The sequence below is a fragment of the Leptidea sinapis genome, chromosome 12 (genome assembly GCF_905404315.1).
Source record: "Leptidea sinapis chromosome 12, ilLepSina1.1, whole genome shotgun sequence".
In the NCBI taxonomy this organism is placed as follows: domain Eukaryota; kingdom Metazoa; phylum Arthropoda; class Insecta; order Lepidoptera; family Pieridae; genus Leptidea; species Leptidea sinapis.
The window spans coordinates 12,517,736-12,539,985 of NC_066276.1; the positions used below are offsets into that span (position 1 = coordinate 12,517,736).

The 22,250-nt window shown below is 32.1% G+C and overlaps 1 protein-coding gene across 1 annotated transcript in view; it reads left to right on the forward strand.

Moving 5' to 3' along the window:
• LOC126967297 (short neuropeptide F) overlaps nt 1-22,250 on the forward strand; it is a 67,241-nt gene that overhangs the window by 35,253 nt on the left and 9,738 nt on the right. Inside the window, exons 2-3 of the mRNA XM_050811768.1 lie at nt 10,200-10,295; nt 20,716-20,888. Coding sequence (XP_050667725.1) covers nt 10,202-10,295; nt 20,716-20,888 — 267 coding nt within the window. The 5' untranslated portion in view covers nt 10,200-10,201. The remainder of the gene's footprint in view (nt 1-10,199; nt 10,296-20,715; nt 20,889-22,250) is intronic.

Genomic DNA, 22,250 nt, shown 5'->3' on the forward strand with positions numbered 1-22,250 from the left:
GCGATGCTCCTGCACTTTTATCACCACGTGGTTTGTATTATTGCGGGAACACTCCACCAACAGTTATCTGGGTCACTGCTTTCATTAGATCCGTCCGTGGTGAGCGTCCTCCCACTCTTTTCCCCTCCAGCTGGCCCTGCACTATCAACCGCTCAATCGATCCTTCGTTTCTGGAGATGTGACCAAAGTACCTAATTTAGAATAATTAGTAGTTACACAGCCGACGATTGCCTTTCATATTGCGGCGGTCTTGTAGGCTAGGGGCCAGCTGTTTCCGTAGAGGAAGATTGTAAACACAAGGCACCTCATATGTCGAACCTTAGTGGTTTTGGTGATCCTTTTATCCTTCCAAATCTTATGGACTCTACTGCAGACCTGGTTAGCACGTCGCCTTCGAATTTCCAGCTCAACCACGTATTTTTTTAGTAAAAAATAATAATTCAAAATCTGCCACTCTTAATTTTATATTTAAATTATCTTAAATAATTCTCACAAATATCAGAATAAATTTGTCTATCCTAGAAACAAAACATTCCAATGAACTTAATATTGTCTTAGTAATAATATAATTTTCCGTTTGTCATTATAAATAATTCATGAATTCTTAAATAATCATACTTCTTGCCTCAATGTAATAACGGTTTTACTAATTAATTAACGAATTAGACTAATTGAATCTCACTAACAATGCTCTCTGCAATCAACATGGACGCTCCTAAATGGAAACGAATTCCAGTCTGTAAGTATTTGAAATGAAATAATTAACTCGAAAAACGTCAAAGTAGATTATAATACGTACAAGTAGAAGCGGAACCTAATTTAGGATAATGAAACAACAGCTATTGGGCTTTTGATTTAAAATTATAAAGTTTATTTGGTGCTTCATTATTTAGTTCTTATAATAATTAATATTTGCTTATAACATAATGCGCAATAAAGAATGCTTGTGAGGTTATATAAGTTTGTAAGAAGTTGAATTTTATTGTTGTCGCTGAGATAATATATATTATTCATACATTCAATATTATGGGCAGGGCGTATCAATTACCATCGGTTAAACTTCCTGCTCGTCTCGTCCCATATTGGAATAAAAAAAGAAAAATTCAGTATAGGTACTCAGCCGATAGACAAAAAAGACTTAGTCAAAGTTTTAGTAAAACTACTAAATTTATATACATACAAAACATTTTTAAAAACACGTATTATCCAAATCAAGAAACAATTTTTGATCACAAATTTTCGTTCCAGCTAACGAAACGAAATTAAGAAACTAAATACTTAGGGATAATCTAGTATAAATTATATATATTATCCTGTTTTTAAAAATTATTAAAATAATAAATCGCCACAAATAAACTCTCTACTGTTTTTTCCAAACGTGCAATGAGAAGAACATATAACTTTATTAATACGGATTAATGTCACTCTGTCACGAAATACTTTCTTACTTTATTTCTAATAATATCCCGATACTGCGTGACGTGTGCGTGACCAATTTTGATTTGTCAATGTGTGCGTTGACCAAGCGTGTCTGACTGTTTACGACTTATCATCAAAATCGGTTACCGACTCAATATATTACCTTTTCTATCTTGCTGTATCTCTGTTAGAGGTGTTCTTCTCTCTCGCGCGCATTATCTATACGTAAACTTATGTGTTGTGTTGTATAGGAAACGCTAAGTCGTGAACACTCCATTATGTTTACCCCAAAAGTAAGGTAATTTATACTGTATGTGTGGGAGTGTATGTATGTGATACCCGTACACACATACATACATACATCCGATAAAATATTACCAATATGAATTCAATATGTTAACTGACCAAAACCCGAGAATGATTGATGGTATTTTCTGACATGTAAAAAAGATATAATCACTGCTTTATGGAAATATCTCCTTTCATTAGAACTGATATTACCTTGGCAGATAAGTTTTAACAGAATCAAACCCTGCAATATAAAACACCAAGCCATTTGTATAAAATGAATACATTTTGTGGACCAAAGATGACAACGCCTCATAAAAAGGGTCGGTATTTTACAATATATGAAGAGAACAACATTCCAGTGCTCGTATAAATCATAAAATCTTTCATCTGATCGTGAATAAACAATTTGTTCAAAGCACTAACCGTCTGGCGGAACAAAATAGACGCGAGGCTATATATTTAGGTTCTTCAGAAAGCTAAATTTCATACAGCATTTAACATGCTCCTCAAATTTCTAAATAGCGTGTGATTTATACTAATAATGTACTACGGAAGGCTTTATATTCTACAATTACATTTCCATAAATTTATCACACGTCTCTGAACTCCGCAAGCCCCCTTTATTAATATTTATTATAAGAGTTGAATAATTTTAAAATCTTGAAATAATGCGTACGTATGCAACAATAGTATAAGGAGTTAAAGTATGAGATTGCCTTTTTGTACAAAAAAAGTCACACATTATTTTTGTACGGTAAATAATTTTATTTCATCGAAATATTTACCCTCGCTATTTTTATATTTAGGCCATCTACCGTGTCATGTGAAAAATGTTCTATCTAGAAGTAAATGAAATTTGTAACCAAAATTTATGAACTAGAACTCGGGACTCAAACCCACGACCTCTTGGGTTCCGTCCGAGCGCTGTTTCCAACTGAGCCAACCGTTAGAGTAGGTTTATACGCATGGATCGTAAATTTTGATATATCTTGTTCTCAGGTTGTGACTTCATCTACAGGATGTACTTTGCAGTTGATAACCTGCTCAACCCCAATAATTGCATATTAGGAAATTGACTTGAGATGTCGCTCTTTCAAATCTGAACAATTTGTTTTATTATATAGTTTTATAATAAATTTTATTTTTAAAGTAATATCCCTGGCTTCTGGGATTAATTATACAAATTAAATTTGGAACCAAAATTTAACCTCAAAAACCTCACAGAAGTGAGGGATATCACTTTAAAACAACAAATTGTCAAGGAGGTTTTATTTTTACCTAAAGCACGCCAATACTACAATTTCATACATAAACACTTATTACTTATTTCTGTGATATAATCAAAGGATACGCACATTTATGGATAATAAAGGTATTTGATTTGATACTTGGATGTATTATAAGGATGGATAATAACGGTAGTAATTATTAAATTAGATAAATCTTAGATGTAAATGTTGAAAGTACCTACTCAAACGTGGCCAGTGGAATTGTCTCATTGAAATCACTTTCATTTTCGAGCTTATTCGAAGTGGTTTCCATTGGCTGCAATACAGTCCTTTAAACGTTGAGGCCAGTTATCAATAAAAGCACGGACTCTTTCCGTGGGCAAAATCTTCACTGCCATTCCAACGGATTGTTTTAGGGGTTCCAAATTATGATGGAGCTTAGGTCAAGCCGTACTCTCTAAAACTGCCCATAAATCATAATCCAACGGAATAAGATCGGGACTAGACGGCCAGTCTTCAGCTCTGATGAAGTCCGAAACGTTCGTTTACAACCAAGACTGCGTAGACCGAGCTTTATGACCCGGCGCCGAGTCTTGCTGGAAGGACCATTCTGGGTTACTAAACATGGGGCTTCACTACCTTCTCAAGAATCAAGATATTGATACACTTGTGCCGATGTTTTGATACTCCTTCATGGCAAATACCCCACCAAACCATCACTGAAGTCAGATAGTGGGCAACGTTGCACTCTGTCCACTACTAAAGCTTTGAGCATAAATACGGTCATTTTGTTTGTTAAAATGCTGCTCATTTGAAAAAAAATTCTCATCCGTAAACAAATTTTTTCTGTGACCTCACTTTTCGTACCGCTTGAGTAGTTGTTTCGATTTTACCGCCCTATTCTTTTTTTACATATCAGTTAAGAACTTTTAAAATACGCGACATGGTTTTAGGTGCTATCTTCATCTCCCGAGGTAAAATATTTTGCTTTCGGACAGGATTTCTTCGAATTCTTTCCCTTACTGCTTTGACCACCGTTTTCGTGCAAACACTACGTGAACGGTTAGATCTTTTTCTGTCACAAACAGAAGAGGTCGCATTGTACTTATTAATAGCACGGTACACAAACATTTTACTGATAGCAAGCGTATGGAGAGTTTTTAAAATTGCATTTGAATCTTTCTCTATATCACCGAACTCCATTTTAATATCGCAAAATATATGTATTGGCGCCAAAATAAGAAAACTCAATGAACAATCATATAAAAATGACAGATTCCAAATTCAAATGTAATATTTTGTTTATTTTTAATTGTAAAAGTATTTATGGTCAGACTAAGTATATGATCCTTTTGTTAAGATTATATGAGTAGGATATTCACCTGATGGTGAATGCTCTCTTGAAACAAGATGCTAAGTTTCAGATAAAATAGTCTGACAAAACATGCCATAAGCTGGTATTTCCTGCTCTTTAACCTCAACATTTGTAATAAGGTAGAATTAATTAATTTCCGTTTGATACATTCTATGGTTAATTCTACAAAATTGCTACCGATAAAGCAAAAGCTTTGTGTGCATCAGCAATTATGGTCTGACACAAATAGCTTCTCTGCAGATATTTGCTGTCAATTTGAGTTTTTCCGTAAACACTAAATGTTATATGAATTCTTGGATGAGTAACATTTTTGTTTACTTTTTTTTCCTTAATAATTTGTCTGTTAAAGTAATTAAATCGAAAATTAGTTTTATATTTATCTATTTTAATTAAGACATCGGTTGATTGTCTCGGTTCTCATTATGCCTCCTTTACCTCTCCACTCCCCACGAGTCCATGTTGTTCTATACCACTATAATTCTCTTGCCAATTCAATGTCACAGTGCCAACTACGAAATGGTCTCCCTGTTTTCGGTTTTCCTTCACTGAGACACCATAAATCCATCAACGGATATAATGCAGGTGAAATGTCTCGTGAGCAGCCTGACATTAAGGTTATTTTCTTACTGTTTGTGAATACAAAGACTATTAATTACTGAGCGTACTGCAACGCATCAACCACTGCAATAGTTATGTTATACTATACGGCTAACGAACGAGGGTTCTTCCAGATACACAAACGAGAAGAGAGGAGAGGAGAAAGAGAAGAGAGGCTGTTAGCTTTCGTTCCCTGTTATTCTAAATATGTGAACATCGCCTAAAGAAAAACTTTATAACCCATAGGATGCCTAATAAAAGGCAAACGCTTTTAGATACCGTATCAGAGAAAATAGATCCTATATAAATAAGTGTTGTGATTAAATCTGACCAATGAGCGTTGAGTACCAGCGCCCGCTCATCTCAGTTGGTTGACTGAATAAATTACTTTTGATCTGTGACGCGAACCTTATTCATTTTCCTTAAGCTTATAGATGGATCGTGTTTTATATGTCTTAATATTATGTGTGTCGCGTCGCAGTGTCAAAATAAAATTTGTATAGAAATATTAATCCAATATTACTCTAAAAGAGCTATAAAATTGTTTGAAAGAAAAAATAGATCTGATTGAGGGATACATAAGTATTTCTATTTTAAATCACGTCCCTAAAGTGATATTTGCAATGACAGCATATTGTATGCGTGAGTAGCACGGGCGTGACAACCCTGACAAGATGCGTGATAAACGTGATTAATGTCGTCACGATTGTGTCACGTCTACAACACGCCAGGGCTGTACCGTTGCTGTTTTGTCGGATACCATGTCATCCACTTGTTGGATTGTCACTTTTTTAAACAATATATACTTTACACGATAGTAAAGCGCTTTGACTACATATTTTCAGCGGAAAAGTATTTATTTTACCCTCGCATAAAATATTGTTTTGTTCATTATTCATTATGTTGTTTAAATTTTTTATTTTGAAGAATAATTAAATTATTTTAAAATAAATTCCAACTTATAAAAAATATTATTTTATATGGGATTCATAATATTATATTATCTCCTCTTTATAATATTAATTTCGATAAACTAGCAATCATTGTATTGCAACTAACAGTTAACGTTGAATGGTATTTATGTCTGTTGGTTTTTCAGTTTGCTTGTGCAAACTGACAGTTAAACATTATAAAAACGGATTGTTTAGCCTCTGTTACATTAAAACGACGACCATACATTTTTAAAAAATATTTGACGTACTATATACGTCGTCAACTTACGTGACAATTAATTTTAATTTATTTACAGAATATCGTAAAGATCGTCAAAATAAAATAACTAAATGTTTCTGTTGTTTTGAACATATAATGTTTTTTTAACTTTAACAATAAATTGTAAATGATTTTAAATCACACATCATCCATTTCCGTATGAAAATATGCCTGTACTAACATAAAATCCTTGTAATATTTATGAAAAAAATACCGAACGCGTGCAAGTTTTACTCGCCCGGGAATGGGGTCCTTATTGTATAAATTATGGGTACCTATAATTACATAGGTACTTATAAATAAGGGAAAATAATTCTTAAAGTAAAACTTTTATTACATCGCCACAAATTTTATCACTCATTCATCACTATCGCATGTCGCTTTATAAGTCAATTGTAGCTAGGATGAAGTTGTGTCATTAATTTCAACTACTTCTTTCACGTCAGGTTGGCCGCGTGGTCTAAGGAGCCAGATTTACGCTCTGGTTTCCGAGAGGGAAGGTAGGTTTGAACCCCACACCCCTGATCAAGGTTTTATGACACATTATATTTAAAATTTTATAAAGAAATAAAGCATTTTTTTTTAATATTTTTAAACAACATTTTATTCAATGTTTTATTTAATGTATTTTTTAGGAATATTTTTTAAATAAGTATATTTCTTCCAAATATTTGTTTTAAAATATTGACGGAAAACTTTGAAATATTTGTTTTTACACTTTGTCTTTTTATTCTTCGTCATATTCATCGAAATCATCGTAAATATACTTAAAAATCTGTTTAAGCTTGTGCCAATAAAGCCTTTCATTTAAAATTTTGATCGCGGTTCCTTGCTTAAATACCCTGCTTTAATTACAAAATACAAATGTACAGTTTTCAGACGTTTCCCAATACTTGTGGTGTAAGACTGTGCTACTTGCCAAATATCATATTTCTAGGTCACCGAATAATACCCTATAAATATTATTTCCCACTCTCAAGAGTGTCGAAATATACGTTTTTGCGGATTGAACGACGTTTTAATTTCAACTCGATACTACTATCCGTTCTCGAGATAAAGGCTCTTGACAGACAGACTTACGGACATGACAACAAAGTGATCCTATAACGGTTCCGTTGTTTCCTTTTGCGGCTTGGAACCCTGAACAAACATAATTTGTTTCTATTATTAATTATTCAGTAAATATATTTCTTTCTCTCTTTATATAAAACACACCAGCAACAATATTACTGGTTTCGTTTAAATATGTGATTGTTTATTATTTATTATAGCAAGATTATATTATTAACACAATAATATGTTCTTGCGATATTATTGCCTATCTTGTGTCTGGTGAGTTTTCTTGTTTAACATGGTTTTGTTATAGCTCTATTGAGCGTAGTACAATTAAAACATAAGTACTTCAATTTTAACAAACAATTTATATTCTCTCAGTGGAACTATATTTTATCTGTATGAGCTTGCACCATATAAAAGGAAACTTATTTAAAGCTAGTTATGATGTTAAGCTATGAATGAATATTTGAATAAAGAGTGACAGATTGAGTGGTCAACGGAATAGTAGATTTTACAACGAGTGCACAATACGAACCATTTTTTATCCGAGACTTTTAGCAATGTCGAGGATAAAATGGTTTTGTTGACGAGTTATAAACTATGTGAGGAAATAAAACAGTAGTATAACATGGACATTTTTAACAATTTTAGCAAATTTGAAGAAATTAATAAACACACGAAAAAACAAAACCTGTGTCCCGCCGCTTTTGTTTTTAATCTAACGACATTGATATTAGGCTTGGGCTCCAGACCTATACAGCCTACTATTAAATTAATTTTGTAATATTTATAATTTTTTATTTAATTAAATAGCCTTCTGTATTTTCATTAAAATTTTAATATATTTTATGTCTTAAAAAACACATGAGGCAAATAAATTAAAGTAAATATTATAAAATGCAAATAAATTACAAATTCAATTTCTGAACTTTTTATTGTGTTTGGCTGTATGCCTCATTTTATTTGTCTTGATATAGACACAATTATGAGTCGATACTTGTGTGCACTTGTGCACAAAAATCGATTTTGTGCAGCCTATATCGTGCAAAAATAAGCAATTTCAGAGCATGAGAAGTGAAAATGTTATTTTTTAATCTGTTTCTATTGACATAAAAGGCATTTATTTTCTCAAAATTGATTCCTTTAAAATTCCTTATGGTGTCAGTTCTAACACTACCATCGCTTCGGAAACAAATGGCGCTCTAAGAGAGAAGAAACATAAACTACATTCTCACACTCATTCGAAAATTAATGCCTCAGACCATTCCCTATCTGTGGTATCATTAAGGAAGTCATTTATGTTGTAGTAACCGTTATTACCACAAAAACGTCTTTTAAACAATTATTTTCACTTTCGTAATACCTTTGTCTCAAACATTTTCTGGGATCTTGTTGTAAAATTATCGCCAAACAAAAGTCTTACTAGTTGACTTATCCGAGTAGTAGGCATAATGCTTAAAAAAAAAATGAAAATAATTATATTCAATAGAACTCATTTATTTAATATTAAAAAGTGTAACATCTCATGTTTTAATGAAATCGCTCTTGACCTCATAAAAGCCTGAGGCGCCAGCTACAGGCCACATTGCGTTTCCCATTAACTTCCCTCCCTTTAGCAGCGATACCTCGCCTTGCCAACTAGTATGGTGTTTTGTTCGAAATAAGTTTATTCGGCAACAACAAATTTGTTATTTTTAAAGTAAAAAATCTTTATGCACACTTGACTTTGGGGGAGATACTGAATGCGTTACGAGAGTGTTACAAAAAGTGTGATCGGGCGAGGCGAACGGAAGTTGAGAGGTAAGTTAGTGAAAATAGAAATAGACAGAGTTACGTTTCGTATATTACTGTAGGTGCAAGAGAAAGAGGTGGGAGCACACATTTTCTTTCTCTCACAGCCAGTCACGTTTCGTATATCTAAGACAGAGTTTAGGCCTATTGTCTGTATCACACTGAAGGAGCTAGAGAGAGCAGATCGCGCACACATTTTCTTTGTTCTTCATCTTCCTCTTCCTCTCATAGCCAGTGCATGAAATATATATATTATATAACTCAGTCAATAGACGCTTTGCGAGTTTCCTAGCGTTACGCGAACGGTGATTTCTCGATTACTTCGTCATTTCATTTCGTTCTTATTATTCTTGAACAATTTTATGAATGAATATTATAGTTCATGCAAAAAAGTAATCAAGCCATACAACGATAATATTATCTTCATCAAGTATTACTTCACACGTATTGTAAGGCACACTCGTTTTTGTTGCTACGATTCAATCCTATATAATATTTACTTACTACATGTACTTACTAGTAAAATCTTGTTTAGGTATTTGCTATTATTTCTTTAAATGGATTTACACCAATAAACTTGACATGCCTAAGTATTTAGTTGGTCTAAGGCGTCTGTTATGACGGGAATAAAAGAACGCTACCTCGTTGATGTGACCTGTAGGAAATCCTTGATTCTTGTCGCTTTTTTAATTATTTCGGGACGTTGTGTTTCTGTGGACTATTTGAAAAAGCGATAACAATAATATCTATGTTGACAGTGTCACTTATTGAGTCACGTAGTTTTATCTACACCCATGCTTTAAATCCTCTATTAAATATTCTAAAACAGTTAGCTTATTGCCAACATTAAGACACCCAATGTCCTAATAGCCTCCATCATCCAAACGAGTGTTGTTATGAAATTCAGTAAAACATTATATCATCCGTTTTCATAATAACACTCCTTTGGATGATATTATGCTTACTAATAAAAATAAACAAATAAATGCAATGAACAAAGTTTAGTACATAAAAGTTTTAGCAGCCCCAGCTCAACTAGGAGGAAACTGACAACTTTTTTCAAGAGCCAATCCCCACATTAAATAATTTACGTAGACGCTTGCATTTACAAATGATTAAAGATTATTTACACTAATATTGGGTGATGGTGGTCTGTGGTCTGATCCTCTCCGAGAGAATGTATATTTATTGTTTTATAATTGGTTTAAATATTGTTCTGTTTGTTTCAGACATGTCCGGCAAATTGTTGATGATAGCTCTTTGTGGGCTGGCTGCCTTCTGTGCCATCCCCATCTCATCAGCACAGTCCCTGGGCCAGTACGACAGTAAGTTACTTAACTTAAGCATTGAGCGTCAATAAAGTAAATTTAATTATTAATTTATAGGCGTGTTAGTATTTTAATTTAATTTAACAAAAGATTCATATAAATTCGACTCTTTTAATTATTGATCACAATTACAGTTAACTTAAAATTAATTATTTCTGTGCATGATGCGTTTATTTATATGTAATCACTACATTTAGTTCCTAGTTCTTAGTTCTACTTTTATATTTATGTCTATTATTGTAAGTGATTGTATATAAACCTAATATATTAAAACAAATTTAACTTCTTTGTTTAAAGAGTGTTGCACATTTAACACTCTCCCGGAAAACCTGCTATGGAATGAATATGAAAAAAGTTACTTTTACGCAAAAATCTAATGTGAAAACCTTTATACGTGTTTTAATCATTGAAAAAGTGTTTTATTTAAATTACATAGTTAATTTGTTGATTAATAATAATTTAAATGCTATTTTTAATTGTTTACCTAAATATATCTTGGGTAATAAATAAGAATCTATCTTGTTTTTAAGATTATATAAAAAAAAAATATTTATGACTAAGTAGTATATATGGATATCATTTTAATTTCAATTAAATATTATAGATTAACATTAGAAGACTTTTCTTATTTTATTTATTGTCATATTTGTTATAATTAAAAGGCAAAAGGCATTTATTTTCTCAAAATTGATTCCTTTATAATTCTTTTTGATGTCCTTTCTAATATACTAGATACTACTACCGCTTCCGATACAAATGGCGCTCTGAGAGAGAAGAAGCGGCGCAAGGAACTGTCACAGCATACTTTTTTTGCGCTCTTTTTAATAAAAATATACAATATTGTATTGTCATTGATATTGCTATAAAATAATCATAATCTAGTCCCAGGCTGTCCGATCACTTAAATATTCAGCTGTGGAGTAATAGTTTTTCTACAGAGGCAATTTTTAATAAAACATTTAAATTTATTTATAGATAATGCCTGAACAGTGGCTGGGACTTTATTATAAAAGTGTATACATTTACACACATGAAAATCACTATTAAGAGCAAAAAGGTGACGATTTTTGTGGACGTATAAAAAACATTTAAACACAAGCTAGATAGTTACTTGGGCCAATGGGTCACCCGCGCAAAAATTGTAACATTTAATGGTTATACATTCATATTTTAATCTTTATTATTAGTTTTTTTTTTCGACAGTAAATTTAACTCATATTTGAAATGTTTTTGGCCGGGCCTCCTCAATCAAATACCATTTAAATGAATCTCACTTCACGCCACTGTACAGTTCTGACATATTATATGCTAAATTAGTTCTCTAGAAATGCAGTGTTTCATCTAAATCCCTGTCAAACACAGCACCTGCACAGTAATTCATTTAGTTTTCAAAGCGCATTAATTTTGAACAAATAAGCTTTGTTGAATGGCATTGTTAAAAATTAATAGTTAACTTTAATAAATAAATTATACATACAATGTTTTTTTAGTTAAATCACTTATTTGAACGTTTATCATGGAGTAGAATTCTTACCAATGCGGAGGTAACTTAGAGAGACTTATATATAAACTAGTGGACCCAACAGACGTTGTCCTGTACACACGTCTTAAATTTGCAAAATCTGTCCAGCCGTTAAGAGGAGTTCTTATTTATATGGACGTAGAGAATTATATTATATGGACGGAATTGAGAATCTAAACTAATCTCAAATTCACTGAAACAAACAAAAAAATCATCAAAATCGGTCCAGCCGTTTAGGAGGTAGTTTAATTGTGAATCTAAATCATTCTCGAATCCACCTGAAGACACACACCAATCTCAAATTCACTGGAACACACAAAAATATCATCAAAATCGGTCCAGCCGTTTAGGAGGTAGTTCAATTGTGAATCTAAACCATCCTCGTATCCCCTTGAACTCACACAAAAAATTTCATCCAAATCAGTCCAGCCGTCTAGGAGGTGTTCAGTGACATACACACGCACACAAGAATTATATATATAAAGATATATTATTATTGATAATAATATAACTACCGCCGATAGCGAGCGACTGCCCCCTGGCTATTTAATTAGTACATTTTATTCAAAAAAGCACGCCTAAATTCTTATATTCTCATTATTTTCGAGTCTGACACATATTATTGTGTTTTCGAATAGTTGCTAGATATTGACATTCAATAAGTGATTTTAAATCCTATTTTAAATAATAGTATATACAATTGAATTCAATGGTCGGTTAAATTATTTGTTAATATTTTAATAATACAATAATAAATACATGTTATATTACTATTAAAATGGTTATTATTATTTATTTATTTATTAAAGCACACCACATCATATACAATACAATTTTCTTAATCTAATGTTACAATTAGTAGTTCTAAAGTATACGACAATTATGGTGAACATAAAAATTACAAAAAATACTCCCTAAATACTTCTGAAAAATAGACTTATACTATCTAAACTATAATAAAAACAAAAAAATAAAAAATGAAAGTACAAATTATAACTTTAACTTATTAAAATAATGAAGACGAAACAAAAGAAAAACTACTTATTTGACAAATGCGATTGAGTACGAGCTAAGTGTTTAACAACACTTTCTTAAAAACCTGACCAGCCCACTACCGAATATATCAAGTTCTGAATTGGTATCGTTTAACTTATTGTACTCGCGAAGAATTCGAGCGAGAGGCGCCTGATTATTATCAGTGTTAGACACACCGCACGGGTAACAGACCAGCTTTTAACACAATGTTGGCTAATGACAATTCTCCATGTACTTCTCCCTCTCATACAAGCTCTCATGTTCAAGTAAGGTTCTCATTTCGACTATATGTTTTCCCTATATAAATTCTAAACAAACACAAAAAATATTAATTTCTCCATCCATTCCATTCTCTTTCATTCTCCGAAACATAAATTTAATCTACAACGATATATTTAAATCTGTTTCGAGATAAGAATATATTATTAGTTTGGGCTAATAAAAACAATTAATGGACAATAAGAATTAACTGGCACAAGAATCTTATCATTTACAAATTTGATTTGAACCAAAATTAATGGACGATGCGGGATTTGAACCCGCACCTCTCGGGTACGTCCTAGCGCTCTTACAAATTAAGCCAACAATCGGTTAATCTTGGTATGTTTGTTCAACCCTCGGGGTTGAACGCAATAACTGCATATTCGGATATTTACTTGAGAAGTATCTCTTTCAATTCTAAACTTCCAGAGGCTCAGAGGCGGGTTCGAGTCCCGAATCTTCCTTAAATTTTGGTGTAAATAGATATAAGTATTTGATTTGTCAATATAAGTATGTCACGGCTTGACAAGATTGTCATAATATCAGACGTAAACAGAACATTAGATGTGTCGTAAATCTAAAGTGCGTGTTATCGTCACGTATCCCATTAACTATGGAATTAAATGGGACGCCAACTAAGGGGTGCGGTGAGAGGTCAATTTATTGATCACTTAGAACTACAAAGGTACAATATAGCTTCATTGGCGAGTTGGGCATTTTTAAAAGAAAAAGAACTTTAGAAATGGTCTCATCGTGAAGCAGAAAAACACAAGTGCGATGCCGCTCAGAGTGTCGAGAGTTTTGATCGCTTAATGACAGGATGTTTATCCTGATCGGAACTTACATCAGGTGATCACCGTCTCGCTCCTCTCGTCAATCAGACTTCCAAGAAAACTTAATTTAAATATTCATCTGTGACTTGTTCAATACACTCACAGATGAAATATGTATATAAAATGTACTAAAATTAATCATTTCCATTATTATTATATCATCGTTATCAATTTTCTTTTCTTACTAAACACATATACACACACAAATACACACGCGAACTCCTATTATTTTTATTATGTATTTATGTATTGGAAGAGAGACTCACGACACAGCTAACACTAGAGTGAGGCCAGAATGTTTATAATATTAAAGTTACTTTTTACCAATTTATATGGTATTCGTTAAAAAATATATTTATGAAACTCCCATTGTAAGCTAAGCTAAACGGCTATGCACTGAAAAGAAAAAAAAGCAATAGAAAAATATTCTTGGCACTATGTTTTATACATAGAACTATGTTCACCTGACGGTTAGTCCAGTTCCGGCTGAGCCTAAGCCAGCTACATCGTGAACAAGATATTCCAGGTTAAGTTAATTTAAGATTGACGGGTGCAAGGCGATGTGATCACAGTCATATTGAATATCAGGGCGGTTTGTAGAGCCGGCCCCCTAGATTCTTGTCGACCGCTATTTAATAAATTGAAAATTCTATCGCTGCCATGCCTAAACATTTATGAGATAAGCCTATTTGTACAAAAACATATGTATGATTTCTATACAAAAAAAGCCAGAAGGTTTTAAACACAAGTTATGCAAAAAGACTCATAATTCCCTTCTGTAGAACTGCATCTTTTAGTAAAAATTGTTACAGCATGTCTATGAAAATATATAATAAATTGCCCAATGAATTGAAAGATTTACCTTTCAATTTAAGTTTTAAAAGAAGACATGCACACATTTCTAAGTCTCGTCTCAGTGGTAATAAATAAGTGCTTCTATAGTTTAAATTAATTTTTCAATACAAAGTGAATTAGTCTATTTGATAATAATATATGTAAATTAATACACTTTTATGATATTTAATACTATACATAGGTACTAAATGAATTATTAAATTATTTACGTCTCATATATATATACTAGCTGACCCGGCAAACGTTGTTTTGCCATATAAAGTATAATTCACGCGATAGTTTTATAAGTAATAAAATATTGCCTATATTATAGCCTGTACATCATTTTGTTCTATTGTCAATAGTTTTTGCAGCGCACGCAAAAATAGGTTTTCGATTTTACACCTTGTGTTACAAAATAGCAATTTTACTACGGATCCCTAATTTTGAAAAGAAAAACATAGCCTATAGCCTTCCTCGATAAATGGACTACCCAACACTGAAAGAATCATTCAAATCGGACCAGTAGTACCAGAGATTAGCGCGTTCAAACAAACAAACAAACACTGCAGCTTTATAATATTAGCATAGATTTAAATTTAAATTTTATAAATATTATTGATAGCATTAATCTGATTTTTCAGTATAACAGTAGTGTTTCGACAATTTTGTAACATATTTTGCATGTTAATTGACGAAACATTGAATTATCTATAATATTATGTTAACATCTTATGTACAATGTTTCCTGCAAATAAAATTTTCATATCATATCGGTACGCCTTAGGTCATTTTCAATGCGTTACTAATGTGCTACCACGTATGTGGAAAATGAACCATAAATTTCACAATGAAATGTCCAGCTTACATCAAACTCTGCACAAAAGGCTTATACTAAGAATATACACAAATAAAATTTGAAAAACAAAATTTTATGAACGATGCGGACTTGAACCCACGATATCTGGCGTTCCGTGCCAGTGCTCTAACCAACTGAGCTAACCGTTCGAGTGACATCTCGTCATAAAATCTTGTATGCTTTGTTCAAATCTCAAGTTGTAACTCTAATCTGAAATAAAAATAATAGAAAAAACCAGTAATTTTTTTTTCATTTCCGTCGAATGTTTTTATTAACCGCCCTTTTTTAACCACGCTCTGTGCATTAATTACTACAATAATAATATAATTAAGAGTTACTTAAACTCTTTCAAACCGCTGTTTGTCTTAATGTATTTAACAAAACTTTATTTCGATAAAGTACGAAACAGAAAAGCTGAACAAATTATAGTTTACGTAAAAATTATGTTTACACAAACACAGTGTGAGCGACATTAGATAAAATAAGCTAAGATGTAATCGAATACATTTTGTGTCATTTTTTGTGTGAATTTTCAAGAAATCTGCTGCTACGATTTGGTCTGGAAAGAAAATATCTTAAAAGCTTAAATACTGGATAGGAGTATGTTTTCGCTGTAGGGCAACTGTTCAATTATACCTTGTATTGTCTAAACAAACTATAACTTTAGTATGGAGCTATTAAGTAAATTACATTTATTGCTTTTGAAAGCTTTTCATTTGATTTAGGACAGATAATAGCTATTTCAAATACTCAGATTCTAGTAATTGCTTTTCCAAATATAGATTTAATAATGTCTTTTTGTCCTCACTCTTCTCTGTCCAGTGCTCCTCTCGTCAGCCTATCCCTCACCAATCCTATATCCCACAGGATCTCACATCAAGTTATATATTTTATTTTTCTTGGTGCTTCTAACCTAAGATCTATCATTATACAATGTTAATATATCATGCGGGAAAATTACCAAATTAAAGAAAACGATCCCGCCACACGACGCCGCCACAAGCAATGGCATTTAAGCGAGCATGACAAACTGTCACGCTATTCAGTACATCTGTGATCTAATTATGTAATATTAATGTAGTGTACAAAACATACATAGGTCAAGTTCTTTTAACACCGTCATTTCCATTCGCGATTTTGTCACCTCAGCATCATTTAAATTTTTTGAGTTATCAAAAATCGCCCAATAATTACAAATAAAGAATAAACTACGTTTAAAAAAACCGACTTCAAAAATTGAAAAGTATCAAATAACTAAAAATTTAATTTAATACACCTCTTATGCAAACCTTTACCTTTAATATAAATGAAATACTATTATTTATAGTATGTGCTCCTGTGTGGTTTATTCCTTTTACTGAATTATTGGATTTTTCAATTAAACAATTACTGATTTAAATGCGTATATTACAGTTCGTGCGATATAAATTATAATATTAAGCGAATATTAATGAATGAAAATGAATGACATTTGATTTGTCGAAATCTCTTACATACTACGATCCGAGTCCCCCTTTCCCCGCCCCCTGGGGCAATCATTCACGTCGTGCAAGTCAACTGTTCCAGCGCGTAGACAGCTGCCTCTTGATAGGTTTTAAATCAGTGCCAAGCCCTAAACAAATTAAAACTTAATATTATAAACAGCTTACTGTAATTATTTAGGTTGTCAGTCCACGCGTGTCTGTCCGCTTGGTTCTAGACTGATGAAAACTCCCAAAAAAGCCGTACACAGAAAACAATTATGTCATCCAGGTAGATATAGATATAAATGTTCATAAAGTGAAAACTATTGGGCCAAACTATGTAAAACAATTTTATGGGATCAAATGGCATCTATTTCGCATCGAGCAAAAGAAGAATTACGTAAATCGGATCATAAATCTGAGAGTAATCGGTGTACGTACATAAAAAAAATACCGATCAAATTGATAACCTCCTCCTTTCTGAAGTCGGTTAAAAAGCGAAAATTCATAATTTGCTTGAGAATAATACTAAACCAAAATTAAACAATACTTCTACAAAGGCCTTAAAGTGCTACAGATTAATGTTTGAAATTATATAATATCTTAATTTAATTAAAACTGGCTCTGGTTTAGTGACTGAGTGTACAGACATGAAGCATCTTAGGTATTACGTTGGCTTATAATTGATTTGAAACAATTATCAAGTTTGAAAATGATTAAGGATTATATTACTCAGTTATTGATTATATTGAACAGTATTACTCTGTCTTAATAAAATCTCTCTGTCTAATAATCTAATCTACTACGAGAATTGATTTTTCAAATCAAAATTTGAACAATTGCATAATTAATGTAAAGAAGCGTCATTCATAAGTCTACTTATAGAAGTTTATCTATTTTATACTAGCGTGACAAACATACTTGGAAAATCAGCTAACATGTAATAAACAACTAGACACAAACACGCTCAAAAATTGTCTGAAGCAAAACTACACGTCCATTAGGGAGAGTTTTCATTCAGTTGAGCTTTGACCGCGCTTTGAATACAACGCCACGCAATAAAAAAGTGATCAGTTAAAAACTTTCCAAATAACAGCATATCCAAACTTAAAATGGATGGCGTGTCGTATTTTAGGTGAGTGCCCCTTTAAATAAACAAAGTTGTGTAACTAACTTGACGTTTTTAATCATTTTGCTAAATAATTACATTTTAATTGATAAAACAAAATGTTTTAGCCTCTTGTTCGCGTCCGAGCTTCGATCTAATACTGATTTGAATATAAACGAGACGAAATAAGGTGTTAATTAGAATGAATGTTTTAATGTTTTCTGTATAATTTAATGTATTAATAGGCGATTGGGAGTGTAGTTATTTATAGTACTTCAATGTTTTAGGTATAATATTAAAATAATAGTATTGCAATGCTAGAAAACGTCAGACTGCCCAAATCTTCCTATTGGTTCAATATATAATAAATACTAGCACCTACCTATTAACACAATCGTTAGTAAACGTCATTTCATGAGTTCCTACGATACTTACTTAATCCACTGAAACTAATCCTTCATCGTTAAATATTTAACTGTATCCAGCTATTGACTAAATCTCAAAGTTACTGAAAGTCGATGAAAACTCATCAAGAAGTTTGGACACCTGTCGAGTTAATATTATTTATTGGCTAAGTTAAATAATCACTTCATTTTGTTGTTCTGGATTGGGATGAGGATTTTCCATTAGAGATATATTTATATTAATTTAAATTATGTAACATTACTGATGAAAGAGTTGATCATTATATTGTCATTTGTCTCAACTTTTAATGTTACCTACTCAGCTACATAATCATTTATTTATAATTATGTTATTTACGTATTAGCTTCATTACTACTAAATATAATATAATTTCATGTTGTACATTAAGGTCGTCTGTAGACATGCCTCTGCTATTTAATTTTATCAAACAAGTAATGGCCAGACGATAAACAACCTTAACAAAAAGTCTTGTTTTTGACGTCGTGATTAGACGATTTCCAAATAAATAAATAAAAGTTTTTATGATAAAAAAGTGATAATAACATTAAACCATATTACGACCTTATCAAGAGAGTGTTTGATAATAGTTTCTTCTGACTTTCTTCTTTCAGTAACATTTTGTTATTTTTATGTTATATTTAAACAAGCAATCAATCTTATATATAGTTACATAAATAATTTATTATGCTGGGGTTTGAGTGGCAATGCGTTTTTCGAGTTGGCTTTTCGTTTTCGATGTGAGTTTTATATTATTATTGATATATATATGCATTTTCGATACATGTACATACACAAAAAATATATATTTTCTTCCCATTCATTCATTTCATTTACATACTTTCCACTTTTGTGCCTGTAACATGTTTGTCTTTTTAGAATATCCGTCAGGTTTTGACTGTCTTTTAAATTATTTTACTAAAACAGTTCACTGTTCACGATGCTGGAGTGTATTTCATAGATATTTTCATAGCTATATTCTCTGCAACGTCGATCTAATAAACAATAAAAATGTACTCTTTAATTGTACCTTCTCTCGATCTGTCATTGTGCGAACGATTAAAAAATGGTGGTACAATTGTATTTTTCCTTTGACTTCAGTGGCAATAAGATTTCGATTACAAATTTTGCAAATTTTTTAATGGTGAAATTGAATTGAATTTAACAAAGGTTCATTTTTACATTTTTTTTTAATTATCACAAACATGTATTCCCAACGATATGTCTCTTACCTCGCTTTTTTGTGTTTGGGCAATGATGCTTGTATGGCTATAAACTACAGCCAAATTCTCAAGATAATATTTTTCACGTAACTATTTTTGAAACAAATTAAACGAAACGGATTTGTAAAGGTGGCATAAGCTTACCAAAAACAAACTACCTTACGAATTAAATAAACGAAATTGTTATCGTTCATTCAAATAGCATGGAAGTAAAGACCACATTGCAACAATTTTTGAGTAAATGTGACGAATGCCAGTCAATCCTCAATTATAGTAAAAGTTTCTAATAGATATTATACAACTAAATAATATGTCAATATAGTTAAAGTTTAGTTAGACCAGTGCACATTGTTGCCACAGTTCACCACAGCGCTCGACATCAACCAAAACATAAGTAGTTATAAGTTATCAAACTATTCGAGGTTTGATACACACACTAATATTATATTATTGCAAATCTTGTGAACATATTCAACTGAAAGTAAAAAAAAAACGATTTAACATTCAAATAAAACATCATTTTATCATGAATTATATTGAGTTATATATTTATTTACATGTTAATTAATTATATTAACCTTATTTTTTTTTTGTTGTTATCTTAGTATCTGTAGATATTTTCAGAGCTTTTACTAAAGAATTGCCATAATTATGTAAATAAGATCATTTCATTTTTGTTAACGTAACATGGAACAGCTAAGCAACACCTCCTTGAAATAAATTCTGTTAAAAATGTAATCAAGCAAGTACACCCTTTTTGTGTATCCAGAATTCCAGGCGTTTCCAGGCAGAATGATTAATTTTGCTTTTTTTAACTAAATCAAGAATTAACCCCCTCCCCCTGTGGTTCACACAGCGGCGGCCTCCGACCGACGTAACGAGTGGGACGCGCTCGGCGGCCTGTACGCACTCCTCGCGCAACACGACGCGCTCGGCGGACACGCCCTGGCGCGCAAGTCGGTACGCTCGCCGTCACGTCGCCTGCGCTTCGGTCGCAGGTCCGACCCCGACATGGCCCCGCAGACTCCGGTGAGTTGCTTCATTGTCTCAATTTGTTTAGCTCATATATACACGATGATGGCTTAAAGCACTTTACTACGTGAAAAATGATCGGATTGTGTTGCAAAGGATTTATAAGGTAATTATTATTAAATAGCTTCTTTTCTAAGTGTATAACATTTCTGAGATCTGTAGATAATATTATTGTTTTATTGTTAAGATAGAGAAAAGGAAATCCCTGCCGTATTACTTTGTTGTCCGCATGTCAGGAACATTTTTAAGTATCAAGAAGAATCTAGAAGGTGTCAAGTAGTTATTAACTTAAATTATAAACAGTCGTGATTTTTTAAATCTGTAAAAATCCAGTTTAACAATGCTCGACCAAGTTTGTCTAAGTGTGTGCGTTAGTAAGATATCAATAGATTCGCTTACGTTTTCTAGCTTGCTGTATATGAGTTAGAGATGATCTTGTCTATTTCACGCTTTGTTCACGTTTTTTCACGTTTGTCTAAACAATAATAGCTAGTATATGGTAAGTGTATAATCAAAACATATTATGCTAGGATTTTATAGAAATATTCCTTAAAAAATATTTGTTAATGCAACACATGCTTAGCGCCTACAAAATATTGATAGCAAATGTGTTTTTCCACGTCACATAATATCATTAAGTTTAGTTATTATTTGTCTACATTATAACGTTTCATTTAAAGTTTCTATCATTTCTTCAATACGCGAGTTAGTCTTTTGTCCTATTTGTTTTCCACTTTTTACGCAAACATTAACGCACCACAGCATCAAGCTTAAACAATTTTTTTCCAGTTTGCTAACTTCTATGCCAGCAAAACAATTTTACTAATAGTTTACAGACCAGTGATCTTGATAATTTTATATTAGTCTGACGTTGCATATCCGGATCATCTTATCCACTCAGCTGTGGGCTGCAGCACTGGAATATATTGTTTTGTATTTGGCCCAAATATAAAGCTTTTGGAGCTGAAAATTAAAGTTTTAGCAAAGGAGATTGAAACGCTTCCATACATTCCTGGGCCCAAGTGATAACAAGATGAAAGTAGCACCATTTAAAAGATAACATTTAAATAATTCATAATTGAAAATTTAGCAACATTTGTCAATCTAGGAGCTGAGTAATCGAAGATATAAAAATGAGTTTATGTCTTAAACTATATGTTGACAGCTCATCTATTCTAGGTTTATTAAATGCCTAGCTGCTAAGGATTTATCACATACCTACTTATATTAGATGGGTACCAACCTTGTTTTTTGGTTTAGATAAAAAATACCTACCTATCTTCGTAAACCTAACGACATTTTTTTGCATAATGATATAAGACAATAATTGGAAATTAGATAATAAAGTATACCTAAATT